The 20,539-nt window shown below is 44.4% G+C and overlaps 2 protein-coding genes across 2 annotated transcripts; both read left to right on the plus strand.

Annotated features, from left to right (window-relative positions):
• Nucleotides 1-10,777: 10,777 nt before the first annotated feature.
• On the plus strand, nt 10,778-15,665 carry LOC127342227 (probable serine/threonine-protein kinase WNK2). The gene is made up of 9 exons (XM_051368184.2): nt 10,778-11,035; nt 11,171-11,208; nt 12,020-12,247; nt 12,576-12,799; nt 12,889-13,046; nt 13,884-14,061; nt 14,148-14,228; nt 14,319-14,465; nt 14,554-15,665. Exons 1-9 carry the CDS (start codon nt 10,955-10,957, stop codon nt 15,297-15,299), a joined length of 1,881 nt encoding a protein of 626 aa, XP_051224144.1. The 5' UTR covers nt 10,778-10,954; the 3' UTR covers nt 15,300-15,665.
• Nucleotides 15,666-16,550: 885 nt separating this feature from the next.
• LOC127328462 (uncharacterized) lies at nt 16,551-17,897 on the plus strand. Its single transcript, XM_051355059.2, has one exon. The coding sequence runs from the start codon at nt 16,819-16,821 to the stop codon at nt 17,749-17,751; it is 933 nt and encodes a 310-aa protein (XP_051211019.1). The 5' UTR covers nt 16,551-16,818; the 3' UTR covers nt 17,752-17,897.
• Nucleotides 17,898-20,539: the final 2,642 nt, after the last annotated feature.

The raw sequence follows: 20,539 nt of genomic DNA on the forward strand, positions 1-20,539 counted from the left end.
ATAAACTCTTTTAGGCATTACTTTTCACGCAAACAATGATAAACCATCACCGTTTGTTGTAGCCATAAATTTTCACGCAAAAAATGATAAACTGTCACCGATTTGTTGTAGCCATTAATTTTCACGCATAAAATGATAAACCATCACCGATTTGTTGTATCCATTACTTTTCACGCAAAAAATGATAGACTATCACCGATTTCTTGTAGCCATTACTATTCACGGTAAAAATGATAAACGAACCAATCTATCTATCTCTGTATTTGAAGTTTGGAAGGGTTCACCATCTAGTTATGTTAACTTTCGAGGTTTTGACCTGAAAACAAATGGGTATTATAAAGGGAAATAAAAGTTCAAAAAAATGTAAAAACGAAACAATCTACCTATCTTTGTATAGAAGATCGTCTGTATGATTTTTGAGGTCATTTAGAGAAGGTAGAAAAAAATCCCTTTTGAGAAGGTCGAAAAAACCTAACTTGTTACAAAAGCTGGTTTCAGTGAGACCTAACCAAATTTGACATACATTATGCTATATCTATAACAATAAGGAATATCTAAAAGGGAAAGTTTCACAAAATTTGAAATTTATGGCGAAAATGATGCCATACATGATGCTGTTTTTCGAGGTTTTGACCTGAAAATCAATTGGATATTATAAAGGGAAATAAAAAGTTCGAAAAATATAAAAACGAAAAAATCTATCTATCTATGTATAGAAGATCAGCTGTATGAAATTTGAGGTCATTTAGAGAAGGTAGAATAAATCACCTTGTTAGAAAAGCTGGTTTCAGTGAGACGAAACAGCATGCGTTTAAGCAAAGTGATTTTTTTGAACATCTCCAAATGATCCCAAATTTGCCATACATGATGCCATACGTGTAACAACAAGGAACCCTATCTAAAAAGTGTCAAAAAAGTTTGCCCAACCGTATAGCTCTATCAAAAAGAACCTCAGCATGGCGCTAGTATAATTTTGGGCTTAGTTACAAACTTTCGTTACCTAACCTTCAACACGAAACTTGTTTCAAATCACTTTTGGCGTACAAGAAACAAATCCCTCCTTGATTCGAGCACCACAGCCTCCAAACTTTGCCGATGCCGATATCGGCATGGTCAGAACGGCTATGCTCGACGCCACTGCTACGTCACCGTCGGGATGCACCCTCAATCCCGTCCCCTCATTCGATCACTGACACACCAGAGATACCACCGAGGCCAATACCGAACGTACATGCTGATGCCAATGCCGAACATGCATCCACGCCGATGTGGGCACGGCCACGCCGCCCCGCTATGCTGGACGCCACAGGCCACCGCGAGGTCTTTCCCTTCGCCACCACACTCTTCTAGCACCTATCTATACACGCCAGAAAGGAGAGACACTAGTTTTCTCTACATTGCTCGCGTTCGTGTCGGACACGGTCAGTCAAAGTTTTGAGGTAGTCATCGATGTCGTCGACCATTTCTTCTCTTCTTTGCATGGTTAAACGCGTCTAGTTCATATCTATCTAATGCGTCTGGTCTCGCCTCATGCAGTTCTTTGTGGACGTCGATCTCATCTCGGCACCCCGCAGGCCACCTCCTCCGTGCCATCGCTGTAGAGCTCCGTTTAAAAATCTATTCCTACCCGTGTATTGCCCCTTGTATCAGCGCCATGGCCCACTTGTCATTCGATATACCGAAGCCCCACTCGTGCGTGTTTTGGTCAGGGATACAGCGATGCTTACGGTCAAACAAAGATGGATGGTCTGACGTGTCTTTGCGGACTCTACGTGGCCCCACTAGTCAGAAGATAACAGTCAACCGTCGGGCAACCGGCCGTTACAGCATCTGTGATGGTTTCAGACAAGGTCTTGGGGAAAACTGAGGAAAAACTAAGGAGCTGGGGAAAACTGAGCACAACTAAGGAACCGAGGGCACGAAAATAGACCCAAACATTTTTAATTATATTTGTCTCAAAAAACATTTTTAATTATATATTCCTTCCATAATAGCATTGCAATAATATTTTAATAATACTCCAAAGTTCCAACCAAAGAAATAAAAACAATTAAATATACTAATTAAGTACTTAATAGTTTAATGAGTATTATTCTAAATGTAATTATAACTTAATATTCAACACCTATTTTTTTAACTTAAGATTTAATCAAAGGGAAAAAGTTATTTATCAAGCAACTAAACAACACCCGGTTAGGAATGCCACGGGTATCTTCCGATTGGCGTCACATCACGTGGTCCTAGTTGTGCCACGTCGCCCTCTATCCGCAACACACAAAAATTGTTGCATTCCCCATATCCCAAACCATTCATTTTGTCCATTCCCTACGCATGAGAGGAGGGGAGACACCGGTGGTGTGAGAGGAGATGCGCCACCAGACACGTGACACGTGAACAAATGATTAAGTTGGGAGACCTACCACCGTCATTCTCCCTTCCGATGGTGTGGCAGACTTGTCTGATGTGTGGCGGAGACCGACAAAGGAGCTCAAAGGCGACGACAACCACTGCTTCGACTCTGCCGTGACTTCCACTTCTTTATCAAGGTGGCATGTTAGTATACGTCCAATCCATGTCCCATTTGTATTCGTAATTTGTCTGAAATGGATGATTTCTAGGGTTAAGGTATGTGAAAGGACGAGATGTTGCCTAGAGGGGGGTGAATAGGCATTTTAAAAACTCTTACGGATTTGGCTTGTAAGAATGTGGAATTAAACTAACGTTTATTTTACAAGCACAAATCCTAAATATGATAGGCTCACCTAAGTACAACAACAACAACAACTAGAGCTAAGCAAGATAGGCACGAGATATATGTAGCACAAGTGATAGCAAGATATGTACTTCAAGCATGATGACTATCACAAGGAAAGTAAGCTCGGGTATAGAAATAACCGAGCCACGCGGAGACGGGGATGTATTCCCGTATTTCCTTCCTTTGCAAGAAGGTATGTCACGTTTGGAGGGGTGGAGGTCCCACGGAGGATTCCCCGACGCCACGAAGGCTCACCCTATTCTCCGAGCCAAACCCACGAAGGATAATAGCCCTTTCCTTATGATTAGCTTTTCCTCCGCTCTAAAGATGGCAAGCTCCACAACCACTTCACAAGCTCCACAAAGTAGAAGCCCGGGCCGCTTCACAATCTTCCTTGAAGAGATCACCAGAGCACCAACCGCCAAGCCAACTAAGAGATCTCCCTCCAAGAGTAACAAGCTCACGGTCTCTCACTCGAACTAATCGTGGTGGAGAGCTCAACACTATGCAATGATGCAAAGAAAGAACACTACAGGTGTTTAAATCCTTCACACTCAAATAACACCAAAGCAACAAATGCTAGGATGAGATTAGAGAGGAAGAATAAGGAGGAAATCAACAAATGACTCCAAGATCTAGATCCCAAGAGTTCCCCTCCCAAAGAAGAGGAGTGGATTGGTGGAGTTGTAGATCTAGATCTCCTCTCTTAGATCCCTCAAGAATGAGCAAGAATCATGGGGGAATCAAGAGATAGGGCAAGTTCTTCAAAGACAACAATGGAGGAGAGAGAGAGTAAAAGAACTTAACTTGTCCAAGGTGGAATAAGGCCTATTTATAGTGTAAGAGCAAATATAACCGTTGGGGAAAAGTTGGGCTGAGAAAACTAGTTGTTTGAGGTAGAGTCGAGCAACCCGGCAGCTGACCCGGTGGTACCGGGCCACATAACGGGCTGCCCGGCAGGAGCACCGGGTTGGCCGGGCTGGCTGCCGAAATTCCCGGCAGCAGCACTCGGCAGGTCGGACCAGAGACTGGGCTGACCAGGAGGCTGGGCTGGTCGGCACCACACCCGGTGGGCCGAGCCAGATGTCGGCCCGCCCGGTAGCAGCACTCAGCAGCCCGGGCTATGTTCCAGACTGACCGGCAGTAGCACCCGGCAGACCAGGCCAGAGACCGGAATTCGGGACCCGTGAAAAAACCTTTTCTTTTTCTTTAAACAGAAAATGGTCCCGAACTCTGATTGACATAAAACCAATTTTGTTGGAAATATGGAGACTCCTCACATGATATTTTTATATGAATCTATAGAGGGAGTCTCCCACCATCAAGAAACGGTGAAGACGTCCAAACTTGAAAACGCAACAGAAGATGCATGCGGATTCCGTTTTCGATGAACTTGGGCTTGTTGTAAAGCTAGCAACAAGCTCAAGAACCTCACACAGAGAAACACCAAGAAGCAATAGGGGTATGCAAAGTATGCAAAGGATTGAGCTCCCTAAGACGATGTGATCAAGTTACCCAACCGAAAGCTTCTCTTGATAGTGCGGCTATCTATCATATAATCCGGTCTCCCAACAACCATCTTGAGGCCGGTAAAAGGAAAACCTAGCAAGGCCATACCTTTGCCTTGCGCATTCCGCTTGATCTTGATGATGATGTTTCATTCTTCATTCAAGCCGGAATGCCTCACTTGATCATTGTTGCTTCGTGAAGACTCACAAATGCTCCCTCATACACCATGATGGGATAGCTCCATTAATACACATCTTCACATGTCCATTATCACCAAATGGACGGCAAGCTTCAAGCACAAGGTCCTCTTGAGATGCTCAACTTGAACTTGCGCAACTTAACCTTAATGACGATCACCACTTGATGTCGTCCTCTCATGGGCTATATGAGATCTCACTTTTGATGCATGCCCATGGAAAGATACCTAACCCACATAGACAACACAAGGGCACATAAATGATGGGTTAGTTCATGAAGCATAATTGACAAGGCTTACCATACCACATGACTTCACGTGGCACATTCTTCATGCTTCATGTGTTGACCAAACTTAAATCTATTCTTCACTCTTTGTATTGGTTAACCTTTTATCTTCTCATGCTCTATCATACTACCTTGAGGTTTATAAAGAACTCTTCATTTGTTTGCATGCTCTAAATCTTAGTCAACCATGGCTCAACTCATGAGCCTATCATGACACCGACTTAGAGCCATATCTTGAGTTCTTCACTTGTAATCAAGCACTCAAGATCTTCATCATTCATTGCTTAACACATAGCTAGAGCATGGCTAATATTGAGTTCCACATAAGAACTCCATCTTCATTTCTTCTTCTTGATCATATCACATATATGTCTTTAAATCGATGATCTTGATGCCAATACTCAAGATATATCTTTATCTTCATGGCATCCATACTTGAATCCAACACATGGACTACAAGTAGTACCTATGAAATATTTCTCTATATAAACTCAATGAAACCATTAGTCCATAGGGGTTGTCATTAATTACCAAAACCACTCATAGGGACAATGTACCCTTACAGTATGTTTTGGGGTGATTATGTTGTTTTGATAGGGTTTTGTCAAAAACATCCGTGGATTGGGAGTTTTGTTTTGGTTGATTTAGGGTAGATTAATTTTTTTGCTTCATATTTGATTCTGCATTTGTGGTTCTTCTAAGGTCTTTAATTTCCATTACAGGTTGGTAAATTTTTGTTTTCCATGTTGTACAAGGGATAGGAAATACTGCAGATCGGTAGATTATTTGGTTCACATGTTGCTTATTTTTGTTTCGGTGCTTTTTTTAATTTATACATGAGGTGTTCAATTTCCCATCTCATACCATGTCTTTATGTACTGTGTTGTGTAATGGTTCTAAATTATGTGACGCTTTTCTTCTTTCTTGTGTGTGTGATGTGTTGGTGATCATGTTTTTTCAGTAGTGTTGCCCCCATTCAAGCTAAGATTTAATGCAATACGCTAGGAAATTTTGTTGAGAAATATCTCAACAATGCAAAGACGGAGATCATTTGGGATTCATTTTTTGATGATATCGCAACGATTTCAAGGTTATTGTGCCTGGTGAGTTGATTGACTAGATTCTGATGAACATCGACCCAAAGTTACATGAGTATTTGTACAAGATCTACAGACAATTCATATTCACTAGAGACATGGTGAAGAAGGTGTTCAACATGCCATCAGGGGAGATGTTGTTGCAAAATCCTCATGACCATATCAAGACATTCGCCATTGTTTATTGTTTGCATGTACTCACTATATGTTCCATGCCTAGCTATGTTGCACTTTCTTGTTTATTTACATAAGCTTCTCAGCCTCACCTCACTTTACTTTCTAACAAGTTTCTTATTCCTTTTTGTTCCTGTAAATAATACGTGTTGACCATCTAGACTTCCCGATTGTAAGCATCTATGATCATGTTATCGAGTATTCTCTTCCAGGGTGCTTGTCTTTTGAGTAATGCAGATTTCAAGTTTTCTATTGCTATAGATAGTAAAAAAACATTGGAGCAAAATGTGTTGTGTTTGGGAAATGCCCTGTAACTTGGTATACTTTAGTATATGTGTTTTTATTTGCATTTTTCCTTCTACTTCCCTTGTTTATTGTCACATACCTTCCCTTTTTGGAAGATCCAAGATTTATGCCACAAGTTGTATGCTCTTGAGCCGAGCCAGGTGAAAGTGCATGGAGCCCCATGCATGTGTGGTTTTGGTAATTAGTGACAATCCCTATAGACTATATTTGCATTGAGTAATATTTGTAGGATTCGTCCATAGGTAATGGTTAAACCATATGTTGGCTTGAAGGTTGCATAAACAAGAAAATAAAGAAGATCAAGTGACAAGTATATCTTGAAGAGAATATTGAATGAACCCCCATGTGTATCTTCAAGACATCAACAATACAAAGAAAGAAGAAATATTGTGCAAGTTCAAGATGAGCTATCTCGAAGAGGTCATATGCTTGAATATTTCCATCCATATGGTGATCATGGATATTTGAAGATGGGCCGGAGAAGTAGCTATCCCATAGTGGATTATGGGGGAGCAATTGATACGTCTCCAACGTATCGATAATTTCTTATGTTCCATGCTTGTTTTATGATGATACACACATGTTTTATACATACTTTATGTCATATTTATGCATTTTCTGGCACTAACCTATTAACGAGATGCCGAAGAGCCAGTTGCTGTTTTTGGTTTCAGAAATCCTAGTAAGGAAATATTCTCGGAATTGGACGAAATCAACTCCCGGGATCTTATTTTTCCACGAAGCTTCCAGAAGTCCGAAAGGGAAACGAAGTGGGGTGACGAGGCGCCCACACAACAGGGCGGCGCGACCAAGGCTTGGGCCGCGCGGCCCTGGCGTGTGGGGCCCTCGTGGCGCCCCCTGACCTACCCTTCCGCCTACTTAAGCCTTCGTCGATAATAACTCCAGTACCGAGAGCCACGATACGGAAAACCTTCCAGAGACGCCGCCGCCAATCCCATCTCGGGGGATTCAGGAGATCACCTCCGGCACCCTGCCGGAGAGGGGAATCATCTCCCGGAGGACTCTTCACCGCCATGGTCGCCTCCGGAGTGATGTGTGAGTAGTTCACCCCTGGACTATGGGTCCATAGCAGTAGCTAGATGGTCGTCTTCTCCTAATTGTGCTATCATTGTTAGATCTTGTGAGCTGCCTAACATGATCAAGATCATCTATTTGTAATGCTACATGTTGCGTTTGTTGGGATCCGATGAATAATGAATACTATGCTATGTTGATTATCAATCTATTATCTATGTGTTGTTTATGATCTTGCATGCTCTCCGTTATTAGTAGAGGCTCTGGCCAAGTCGTTACTTGTAACTCCAAGAGGGAGTATTTATGCTCGATAGTGGGTTCATGCCTCCATTAAATCTGGGACAGTGACAGAAAGTTCTAAGGTTGTGGATGTGCTGTTGCCACTAGGGATAAAACATCAATGCTATGTCTAAGGATGTATTTGTTAATTACATTACGCACCATACTTAATGGAATTGTCTGTTGTTTGCAACTTAATACTGGAGGGGGTTTGGATGATAACCTGAAGGTGGACTTTTTAGGCATAGATGCATGCTGGATAGCGGTCTATGTACTTTGTCGTAATGCCCAATTAAATCTCACAATACTCATCATAACATGTATGTGCATGGTCATGCCCTCTTTATTTGTCAATTGCCCAACTGTAATTTGTTCACCCAACATGCTATTTATCTTATGGGAGAGACACCACTAGTGAACTGTGGACCCCGATCCATTCTTTACATCGAATACAATCTACTGCAATACTCGTTCTACTGTTTTCTGCAAACATCATCATCCACACTGTACATCTAATCCTTTGTTACAGCAAGCCGGTGAGATTGACAACCTCACTGTCACGTTGGGGCAAAGTAATTTGGTTGTGTTGTGCAGGTTCCACGTTGGCGCCCGAATCCCTGGTGTTGTGCAGGTTCAACGTGCTTCTTGACTCCTACTGGTTCGATAAACCTTGGTTTCTTACTGAGGGAAACTTACTGTTGTACGCATCACACCTTCCACTTGGGGTTCCCAACGGTCGCGTGCTGTACGCGTGTCAGCAATCCACAAGGCTTCTTCAAGTAAGCACAATCAAGAAAGACGTTCCATCTTGTTGCACTCAAGATCGTCATCATCTAGCTCAAGTGGAATGCGCAAGTCTAAGGTTTGTTCTTGATATGATTTATTTCTTACCAGTCTCCTAGTATAGTTGGGAGACGGGTTTATGGGATAGTTGGCCGTACTATCAACGAGTTTTTCGAGTGAGTAAATTGATTGTATCGTTTGGAGATACCTCAAACCTTTGCATCCTTGCATCATCTTTATTTGTTGTTATATTGATCTTATCCATGTGGTTTTTAGATATTAATCTTGTTCTTATTATAATGACAAACTCTAGTTCATTAAAAAACAGACTCCGCATGAAATATTTATGTTGTTTTTGATATTGGAGTTTTTCCTGGTTCTTCGTGTTGAGGGTTTGAACCTATAAATTCATAGAAAAATCACCCAACTCATTCTTAATATTTCCACTAGGGTATTTTGGGTATCTCTTGTCGTCCTCTTTCTAACAAATTTGGTTTCACCTAAATCGGAGTTTGCTAACTGGAGTTATTGCATTGTCGATGTTGGATGTTTTACCGGTTTGTCTCTTGCAGAGAGGTTAAAACATTCTTCATTGGTTTTATACTCCAGGGATGGACTATAATTTTTATATGCATGATCTTTTAGAGATTTGTTTTGTGATTCCAACAAACCCAAGATCATGAAATTCGGAGTCCATGTTTCAAAGTAATGGCGTTCTTGTGCATGCAGGTTTGTTGCCAGAGTGGTCCGACCAAAGGTTGGAAGGTCCGGCTTGCCCGGACTTTCCAGCGCGGTGTGGTCCAACCTTGGTCCAGTTTATTTCCCCAGCGCTCAGCCTCCTCCCAGCATACCTTACTAGTATTATTTTGGTTGGCCCGAACCAGTCTGGCTAGGCAAAACCCCAGTTTTTCGGTTCCAATGGTAGATTTTGTTTTTGGGTATAAAAGGCACCCTTCTTCCCCCGGTCTGGTTTCTTCTCTTACTTCCTCTCTCCTCCACTGTTGACTTTGAGAAACTTGCCTATCTCTCAATCCCTCCATCACTCTTGCACCCATTTAAGAGAATCAAAATCCGCTCTTTGTGAGGGAATCATTAGATCTAGCTCTTAGATAAAAAATCTCCTTCCTTGTTCTTCCTCTTTTATTCCCCCAACATTTTTATAGCTTTGGTAGAATTTGAGAGTGAAGGACTTGCCACTGCATTTGGTGCAACAATTTGAGTTCTCTGCGGTGATATGCGGTAGTGAAAGTTTGTGAGTACATCTCTACGGGAGCTTGTTCTTCTAGGGTCTTTGGCCCCTAGACGGCTTTGTGACTTAGTAGTGTTCTTGGGGCCTACAATTAACGCGGTAGTGATCGTTCGTGAGTACATCTCTTCAGGAGCTTGTTCTTCTAGCTAGGGTCTTTGGCCCCTAGACGGATTTGTGACTTAGTGGTGTTCTTGATTATCTCCGCATCCATAGGTAAAAATAATTCATCAACCTTTCCGTGATTCCAAGACGTGGATGATCCGTCAATGTAATCAGCTACTTGAGTCGGAGCACCTTCCTTCCTTGGCGCAATAGGACGAAGGCGTTCATCTCGTGGTAGCCGATTCTGCTGCCAGGCATCTGTATCTTGACCATTCCCGAGTCGCTTGATCAGGCCAATCTGTAGAGCATCGTGTCCTTCGATAATCGATCTCCAGACTTGCGACGGGTGTGATCCTAATGTTGCTGAAAGGATATCACTTTCTGGGAAATAAGCAGCCTTTAGAACCCTAGCACTCAGCGATGCGGGCTCCTGGAGAATGCGCCATGCTTGGCGCCCTAGCAGGGCTAGATTGAACAGCTCGATGTCTCTAAATCCGAGACCACCAGCAAATTTTGGTTGAGTCATCGCCTCCCAAGACACCCAACACGTTTTCCTCTTCCCTTTTTTGCTGCCCCACCAGAAGTTGCGCAATAGAGAATTTATATGCTCACATAAATCCCTAGGTGGCTTGAAAAGATGGGCACGACCTGTGCTACAGACTTTATTAAGATCTCTTTTCCTCCCACTGATAGCAATTGTTCGAGCCAGCCTAGAACTTTTCTCCACACTCTATCTTTCAAGTAAAAAGCTCCACTCTTTAATCTACCAACATCAGATGGTAACTCAAGATATTTCTCATTGAGAATCTCCTTTTGAACCTCAAGTTCATTCTTGATGACCACTCTCAAAGCTTCTGGACAGAACCTTTTATTTCGGTGCTGGAAAAAGGAAAAGAAATGTTTGACCATAAATCCTTCATAAGATGTTGGCCCATTACTACCACCCATAAGCAGGCCAAAAGCGACTAGGCTTTCTAGCCTCGGACAAACAAAGTTCCAGTTGCAGTTCCGACCACCATTTGCGTTTGCTCATCTCCACCACCGAGCCAGAGGTGAGACAGATCGCGGTGACTCGGCACAGTCGCCATGGGCGCCACAAAGGCTGCTGCCGCCGCTTTCCAACCCGCCACGGGTCACCTGTGATCCCAATCAACCACCGCGCGCGGATCGCCGGACGGGGATATGCCTCCCACGGCGCCGCCGCCGGAGGCGGAGACCGAGCCAGAGTTCGCCGAGGTCGACCCCACCGGCCGCTACGGACGGGTAACCAAATGGCCGCCGCCACCCGCCCCTTTCTCTCTGTCGATTCGATTCGCCGGACGCCCACCGTGTCCATTCTTTCTCCGACTCTCTCAACTCTGAACTCATCCGGACGTCCCCTGTTTGGTGGTGTTGCAGTACACGGAGGTTCTCGGCAAGGGCGCGTTCAAGACGGTGTATCCTTTTTTCCCACAGATCGCAGCATTCTCTCTGCCATTGACGCGCGACTCCGAATTTCTTCCGATTTGTTTGACTCGCCACGATCGGTTCAAGATTCGATTTTGCCCGGTCCACTGAGGGGTTCCGCCGTTTGAAACGGTCTCAAGGAGCACTTTCTAATATCTTGAATTTTGTTTGCCATAGTTTCTGGTAGTAGTAGTTCCCACTTCCCAGTATTTTCGGGGGATTTGAAGGCCATCTCCTCTGGAAAAATCTGGCACACTCTTCTTCTTCTTGTCGTGATTGTAAGTTTAATTAGCCGCCGTTGACCTGCTGTGGCTCCTGGATGCACTGTCACTTTCAGAGTTTTCCATTTCCCTTGCACCTGCTGTGCATTGGCTGGCGTACACCTGCTGTGCAGTGGAGAGATGCACACATACTTGATTAATTTAGCCATGATGTGTCTTGCGAGGGTTGGATGTCTCGGATGATGATCGCCTGCTTTACGCGTGTAGCTGTTCACCGCTGTTTGTGAAATTGAGATGACCTATAGTAGAATGTACCGTTTTTATGGGTGTTATGAGCGATACTCGTAGCCAGGTTTTTGTTGCAGTTTGTTTTGTTGCGCATCCTGCAGTTCGTTTGGGCACATTCTGCAGTCCTGGCGCAAAAGCTAGACACACATTTGTAGATGTTTATTGCGCGCCATGTCCAGAATTGTAAAATAGTTATTTCTTGATCGCATACCTTTGGCAACTTCTTTCTAATTTTGCCTGCCCATATCTTTATATGGACTTGGATTCCTTAATTCAGATTCGGTTGTCATAGTTACAAGGCTTTTGATCAACTCGAAGGGCTAGAAGTTGCGTGGAACCAGATCAAAGTGGGCGACATATTACGGAACAATGATGATTTGGAGAGGCTGAGATCAGAAGTGCGGCTGCTCAAGACCCTCAAGCACAAGAACGTGATCAAATTCTACAATTCATGGCTTGACAAGAAGAACAACAAAATAAATTTCATCACAGAAGTCTTCACATCAGGAACACTGCGACAGTTTGTGCTCTCTTGCCCCTCTTTATTACAGTTACTGTATTTCAATAAATTTGAACACGTGTTAGCTGCTGATGTCACATGGTTGAACACTAGTGTCATTGTTCAGTGATAGATGCCATTGTTAAGATGTAGATGAAAAATAGCCTGTTCCGAAACACACATACTTTGGATCTTAGCATTGATGCAGCGATAACCAAAGAAACCATCATTGGTAGAAACTAACTCAACATGTTTGGTAGAAACTAATTTAACATAATGAATACACCTACATTTTTCAGGCGCCTAAGCCCTTACTGAATGTTTTTTTCCATCATGTTATCTTTTCTAGGTACCGTATTAAGCACAGGAAGGTAGACATTAGAGCTTTAAAGAAATGGTCAAGGCAGATCTTGAGTGGTTTGGTCTACCTCCATGGCCATGATCCACCAGTCATCCACAGAGACTTGAAATGTGATAATATATTTGTGAATGGAAACCAGGGCGAAGTTAAGATTGGAGATCTGGGGTTAGCAACCATTCTAGACAATGCACGATCGGCTCACAGTATCATCGGTAAGCAATTCGTTTTCTTAAAATCTTCTGTTATTCCTTCTTAATTTGGAGTTTTGGATATTCCTCACGGAGGCTGTGTTTCTTCATAGGCACACCGGAATTCATGGCTCCTGAGCTCTATGATGAAGAATACAATGAGCTTGTAGACATTTATGCATTTGGGATGTGTTTACTGGAGCTTGTTACATTTGAGTACCCATATTGTGAATGCTCCAATGCAGCACAAATATACAAGAAAGTTTCTGATGTTAGTCTGCTTATTCTCTGCGTTATTTTCCATGTTTCTTTCCTGAAAATTTCAGTCAGTCAGTGATTAGCAAAGTAATCTTGCTACATGATCGTAGGTGCATTCAATGGCCCATCTATTGCTGATACTTGCAAGTTCATCACTTACGCAATGTTAATATCTTTCTAATTTCAATGTCTTTGTACCATTTCATAAGTTTCTGCATGCTGTGCTTATGCTTTTGTTTTATAATTAGCAAGTCCGAAGGAATTGATTCCAAAATAAATACATAAAAATAAAATGTTTTTAGACATTTGTATTGTAAAATACCATGTTCACAGAATATCACTTGTCTTTTTGATTGTCGTTATAGTAGAAGTTTTAATGCGAAGTAACATTTAAATTTGTGATGTTATAATTTCCTCGTGTTGTAGTTGCTTTTATTTTATACCACAAAAATGCTTTAGTGTTGATACGGCTGTATAATGTGTTGTACAAATAATATGACTTGTCTTTTCAACTTTTGATATAGTAGAAGTTCTGATACCTAGTAACATTTCATTTGACATGTTTCCAGTAAAAAAATATTTTCACAGTAAACATGTTTGTGAACATAGGATCTTCTCTGTTCTTCTATTCATAAGTTTACCACTGCAGTTATTAAGCTATTAAATATAATCTGTGAGACTAGACCTGCAATTGTTAATGTCTTACTACTAAATTGACCCAACTTCAAAAATAGAGATACATAAATGTCCAAGACTACAAGCAATTTTTTGCTTTTTTGATCATTATCTTACAATATCCTATTAACTACACTACCGTCTGACTCTCCAATCTCTTGATTTGGTATTACAGGGTGAAAAACCTGCTTCACTGGCTAAGATTGACGACCCTGAAGTCAAATTCTTTATAGAGAAATGCATCACCCAAGCTTCCCAAAGGCTCTCAGCGCAGGAACTATTAGTGGATCCTTTTCTCCTAGACGTTGATGATGAGAGGATATTTTATCCACCGTCAAATGCTAATACGTCAGGTACATGAGAGAACATTTCTAATTACGGATGCACAATTTAGTAAATTGCTCTCTTCCTTATTATAACCTTAGAATAAACATAACAGATACCGTTGGCAGTTCAAACCCAAGCTCAAATTACAGATATGATAGAGTACCATCATCTGTTGGGTCCCGAGAACAAACAGGTAAATTTCAGTGAGCTATTATTTGAACAAATAGCTGACTAACATGAGACTTTACTCCTTTTCATATATCAATCTTATGGTGGAATGCAGGTAGCATGCAGGGTTCACATGTAAGTGATACCCACATACATGGCAACATTGATCGACATCCTTCCACGGGTCGAATAATCACCGTCGAGAGTCAGCGGAAGGATCTAAATACAATATTTTTGAAATTGAGGATTGCTGATTCAACAGGTATATATGGTGGAATCTGATTTCAGTTATCACTAGGTTGATAGTTTGCTATTTATCTTTTATGCATTTGTTGCGTTGCAATGTGTAGGTCATGCCCAAAACATCCACTTCCCATTTGACATTGAAGCTGACACTTCGATTAGTGTTGCAACCGAGATGGTTGTACAATTAGATCTTACAGACCAAGATGTCACATCGATTGCAGAAATGATAGATGCTGAAATACGGGCACACATTCCTGACTGGTCGTTTGATGAATCTGTTGACACCCAAGGAGATGAAATAGCTAATTCTGAAAACGGCAGTTCAGAAGCCGACGATGAGATTTCTGAGCTGCGTAATGAACATGATGCGACTAATAATGGTTTCACCCAAGAGCAGCTTCCTTCTGGGCGGAAGTACTGGTCTGACTCACCTAGAAGAGACAATGAAATCTCTCACTCGGTTGAGGACCCACAAATTGGTGATAGTATGCCAAATGGGACATTGAAACAAAATGATGCGCATGATACTGAGAGCGATGAGAAGCCTGAGTTAGAAGATATATGTGGGCGTATATCGTGCTCTTTGACTCTATTGAACCCATCTGGGGTCGACAGGAGTTCTGCTGGAGCTTCTGCTGGCACTAGCTCTTGCTCCTCTAACGATGGGCATAGCACAACAGATCCTGCTGAAAGGTTAGCAAGTTTGTTATCGCAGCAACAAGAGGAGCTGAGTGTGCTGCGAAAGAAGCACAAGGCTGACATAGAGGAAATCCTGAATGACGTGCCTGCGCAGCATCGCGAGGAAACCTTGACTAGGTGTCGGTTGAAGGCAGATCAGAAAAACATATGAGACAGGATTTAGCTGTAACTCCGTGTACATGTTTGCTGCGTCTTTTTCTTATGCCGGCACCGAGGAGTTGCTTAGAATCATTGTTGTGCATACTTGGTCTTGCCTTTGAGCTGGTCTCCTTTTTATGGAACAGACCAAGCTTTATGTATGGTACTCCTGATCGAAGCTGTTTAGGGGTTTTTGAAGTCAACCGAAGGTTTTTGATCAGCTAGCCAAGTCTACAGATACCATCAAGCCAAAAAAATTGTTCATAAGTACAATATTTTCCTTTTCTCCCTTTTTGTTGTAAGTTGTAATGTCAACCTTTTTAGATACATGGATGTTTGCTTACATGCAATCAGATATAATGTTGAATTGTTCCCATCATGTTTGCGTCACATGCTTGCCCAGCCCCTATTAGCTGTTGTATGTGTGTGCATATACATACGTCCTTCACTCATCTCTGTTTGAGTGATCATACACACATATAATTTTATATATATTTGTGAAGTGCCAAGTGTGTGGCATGGAGGATGGGAGCTGGCCGTGGAACTCTCTCCACTGGCTGACTCGTCTCATCAGCCACAGATCTGGAGTGGCCAATGATACGATACATAAACAAACAGTATGTGCAGCAACACATGCTCCGGTAGCATCCACCACATGCCCCAGATTTCTGTGTCCCCCTCCTCTTTCTTTCTTTCCGATTAAACTTCCTGAATCTGTGTACTGGGATGGGAAGTATGGAAGAAAACCTGAACCCAGCTGGCTGGTTAGTTAGTCAGCTCCACAGAGAACTTGGATCTGTGTTGCGCTTGGGAGTGACATGGGCCACACCCTCCAATGTCACCCTGTCACACAATGATCAAATCAACTGCCCCTTACACACCCGGAGTGAAGAAATGCATGTAGATATTTAGTTGGTCACTTTCAGAGGAAATGTAGCACTTTGATCCTGAAACTTCATGGATCCATTGCACTAGAAACATGCCCAAAAAGCCAAAAGCGTTTGGAAAAATAAAAGAGAAAACCCCAAACAAGTTGACGAAGACAGGAGATATACACGAGACATCAAATTTGTCTAGAAGTGCAATGCTATGCTAGCATCTCCACCGTGATTGATTGGAAGATATACATGGTCCATGGATGGATGCATGCATGCATATACTAGCTGAGCTTGCTGAGGTGCCAGCTATCAGCTAAGAAGCCATGAAATGAAATGAAAATGGATTAGTAATCCAGCAAATACATGCCAATTATGTAGAGTGATGCATTGGCCTGCTATATGTCTGCATCCAGCTGAGCTGATGATCCCCCGGAACACACGCACATTATTCTAGTCCCAGCGTAGAGCTCAGCTCGTCACCCACCTTATCATTCGCAACCACCACCGGCACTCGCCCCACTATATACCTCTCTCCATCTGCCCTGTGCGCCTCCTCTCCTCTCTTTCTTTCCCAACTCCGGTCAGTCAGCTCCGGTGGAAGCTGCGTGCATGACGTGGCGCCTGTAGAGGTCTAGGATCATCACTTGATCGGCGATGCTCTCGCGGAGGGTCAGCGGGGAGCAAGCGGCAGCGCCATTGCCGTGCGAGATCGCCGTGGACGACATGCCGGTGGCCAGCGGCGGACACTACAAGCCTGGTAAGGCGGTGACGGCGTCGGTGTACCGTGCCAAGATCGCTGGGCACTCGCGGGTGGTCACCGTGTCGTGGTCGCGGGACCTCCTCTCGCACGCCTTCGCCGTCACCGTCACCGGCGCCGACGGTGCGTCCGCGGAATGCAGGGTGGACCTCCGGCCGTGGCAGTTCTGGCGGCGCGCGGGCTCCCGCCGCGTGGAGCTCTCCGGAGGCGCGTCCGCGGGCACGACGGTGCGCGTGCTCTGGGACCTGCGGCGCGCGCGGTGGCACGGCGCGGCCGCGGGCCTCCCGGACCCGCGCGGCGGGTACTACGTCGCCGTGGAGGCGGCCGGCGAGGTGGTCCTGGTCCTCGGCGACCTCCGCAAGGCCGCGCTCCGGCGGGCGTACCCCAGCGCGCCACCGGCCCTCGCTGCCGTCCCGGTCGCGCGGCGCGAGCACGTGTTCGGCCGGCGGCGGTTCGCGGCCAAGGCGCGGTTCCACGACCAGGGCGCCGTGCACGACGTGGCGATCGAGTGCGGCGGCGACGGCGAGGACGTGGAGATGGCGATCGGCATTGACGGCGAGGAGGCCGTGGCGGTGAAGCACCTGCAGTGGAAGTTCCGGGGCAACCAGTCGGTCACGTTCGGCCGGGCCAAGGTGGAGGTGTACTGGGACGTGCACGACTGGCTCTTCGCCGGCGCCGCCGGCGGCGCGCGCCCGGCGCTCTTCATCTTCCGACCCATCGTGCTCTCCAGCGCGTCAGCGGGGGCGTCCGCGCCGCTCCTTTCCGGCGTCGACGGCGCCGCTGGGGCCACCGGGTTCTGCCTCTACCTCTACGCCTGGAAGCTCGATTGATGCCATTACTCCAATAGTATGTGGAGATTGTCCATCCGACATAAAGGAAAAAAAATGTGAACTAAGATGAGTAACATTTTTTTTTACGATTTTGTAATTCTTTCTCTGGAAACCACATAAATGAATATAATTCTCTTACAAGATCTCATTTAGTACACAGTTCATTCATGCATTGTTCAACTCAGCCAGTGAGATCACAATGCGACTGCCATTTTTATGTCTCATAGCCACACATTTTCAAGTGTTCAGTTTGTCTTAACACTGTGATTAGGACCTGTAAGATCACACTGTGATTAGTAGCTTAATTTGTTAGCCAAGTGCAATGTGTTGGGTGGAAGGCACATGGAAGATGAGAGAGGGTGGGTCCTAGTGATGTGGTGGAACAGCAGCTGTGCATGGAGACTGACTGATCCCAAAGGAGAAAACTATTGCCACCACAAAAGGTGACAGATTGGATCCACCAATCTAATCTCCGTGCTCATGGCCCCAGATAAGCTGTTTTTAGTTTATTGTGTGCCAATCCACATTATTGGTCTGGGGTATCCTATGTGATGACCCTAAAGGAAATTAACAAGTACAGTGACACATAAAGGAACAGAACCAGTGTTGTGAACAAAATGAGGGCATTTTTTTTCCTCTAACTCATTAAATATCAATCTCGAAATATATGGACGCCTTACATAAAACAAAATGAGGGAGAAGCGAAACACTCGTTCTACAGGAGAGGAAACAAGATAGAGTATATAATGCGCCGGAAGATTATGCTTAATTAGACTTGCTAGTTGGGCCTTCATGAGAAATCTGCAAGGTTGTACTTAGCTATCTTCTTATTTGTCTATATCCATCTTGACGACTCCATCTACATATATGTATGTTTCACCCATATGGTAGGATGTGTTGGTGAGATGCTAAAAAGGCTGTAAGATTCCATCATGGGGAAGCAATGGAGCAAAATGCATGCAGGGATGCTTAAACAATGTTCGTCCATTTTGTTCCCTTGCTATAGCAGCTTGCATCTGCTGGATAGCTGGTGCCGATCAATCAAGATTAGCTTCTCCGATAAAAGAAAAGATTATATTCGTCTGGTGACATTTGTCTCCAACCAATAATTTCCACACTGCGCTTGCATATCAAACAAAGGATATATATTACCTAGATTTTCTTTTTCAGATCCATTTTGAATTTTTTTGTTCTTTTAAGATAGTCTATCTTTCATTTTTGTTAATTGTAGTGACTCTCCGGAGGCTGGTCTAAAGAGAGCCAGATTAAATTTAATCTTTGGTGAAAAATATTAATGTAATAGACAGGGATACATAAGTTATATCTCAAGCTACATACCTAAACTGCATGCAAACAAAGCGAAACAAAGATGTGATGACAAAAAATCCCAACCAAAACGATGCTTTCTGAAGATAGCGATGTTTTCAATATAATGGGGTGAGAACAAATATTTTACACGGACACGAATCTTGAGGTGCCAACTCTAAATTTAAAATAAATAGTTAGAAAGATTAGTTTATTTGTTGGTTGTTGCTCGCCTCCCCGTTGTCCCGGTCAAAATTGTTCCCTAGCTAGCTACAGTCCTCCGGATTAACAGTACTAGTGGGACACTGATTGTCTGATTTCTTATCACTAGCATGTTTACACAGTGAACGGAACTGATCTATGTAGCAGATCGAATGGGATCAACTCACTTAGCTTTGTCCCCATGGGTTAGAGCATCCCAGCCGTTGGGGCTCCCCAGGCCCGAAATCCGGCGTTATTTAGTGCCGGATGGTTGTATTTTGTGGCCTGGGGAGGCCCATTTTCCCAGCCGCGAGCCCATAGTCGCCTTCTGACGCGCACCCACCGCGTGCATAGCGACGGTGCAGTCACCGGGAAGGGCAATCGTCGGAGTTCCCTCGACGCATTGAACCGTCGCGAAGTGGTCTGGAGAGCCGAAACGACTCGTCGGGAACGGTCGAAGTGGCCTCGATGGGAGAACCGCCGTAATGGAGCACGAACTCCGCGGAAGAGCAACCGCCGCTCTCTTCGTCGAGAGACCTACATATACGGTTTCCGACGGCCGACGCCATTCATCTGTTCTCTCCTCACCATCCTCCGTCAACCATGAGCGATCTCTCTTTGCCATCGGACACCGACAACGAGGGGAAGCCGCCTGGATGGCGCCATTGGTGGGATAAAGCTGCATCGTCCAGCAGCGACGATTCCCCCCCGCCGGCCAGCGAGGACGAATGGGATGACGACGAGGAGGAGGACGCATGGGATGACGACGAGGAGGAGGACGAAGAGGCCAAGGAGCAGGCCGAGGAAGAGGCCGAGGAAGCGGAGGAGGAGCAGCAGGAGGACGACGAAGAGGCTGAGGACACTGACGAGGAGGAGGACTCAACTTCCTCCGACGAGGAGGTGACGAGCCGGAAGCGTCACCGCCACGACGATGAGGCGGGGCCATGTAGGAAGAAGAAGTAGTTTAAGTTTGTTTTAAAGTTTTTATATGTAATTTTTATGTTTCTTCGAATTATATTCGAAATATATATAATCTATCTATGTTGCACCACTTGAGATTTCAAAGCTTTCGTTCGACGAGGGTATTGCCGTAGATCGGGAAGACGAGGGTATTGCCGTAGATCGGGAAGACGAGGGTATTGCCGTACAAACCCAGGCCATTGTCGCCGACAAGTTGGGGCCACGCGCGCTTTTGTTTCGTCCGGACTCCCCGAGCGCTCCCCGGGGGGCCGGGGATGGCGTGGGATCGCCGGATGAATTTAGGCCCAAATCCGGACGAAAA

The sequence above is a fragment of the Lolium perenne genome, chromosome 1, assembly GCF_019359855.2.
Source record: "Lolium perenne isolate Kyuss_39 chromosome 1, Kyuss_2.0, whole genome shotgun sequence".
NCBI classification, from domain to species: domain Eukaryota; kingdom Viridiplantae; phylum Streptophyta; class Magnoliopsida; order Poales; family Poaceae; genus Lolium; species Lolium perenne.

Coding starts and splice junctions, on each gene's coding strand:
- LOC127342227 (XM_051368184.2), top strand. CDS start 10,955: ATGCCTCCCACGGCGCCGCCGCCGGAGGCGGAGACCGAGCCAGAGTTC. Junction 13,047..13,883: donor TATACAAGAAAGTTTCTGAT/GTTAGTCTGCTT, acceptor TTGGTATTACAG/GGTGAAAAACCTGCTTCACT. Junction 14,062..14,147: donor GTCAAATGCTAATACGTCAG/GTACATGAGAGA, acceptor TAAACATAACAG/ATACCGTTGGCAGTTCAAAC.
- LOC127328462 (XM_051355059.2), top strand. CDS start 16,819: ATGCTCTCGCGGAGGGTCAGCGGGGAGCAAGCGGCAGCGCCATTGCCG.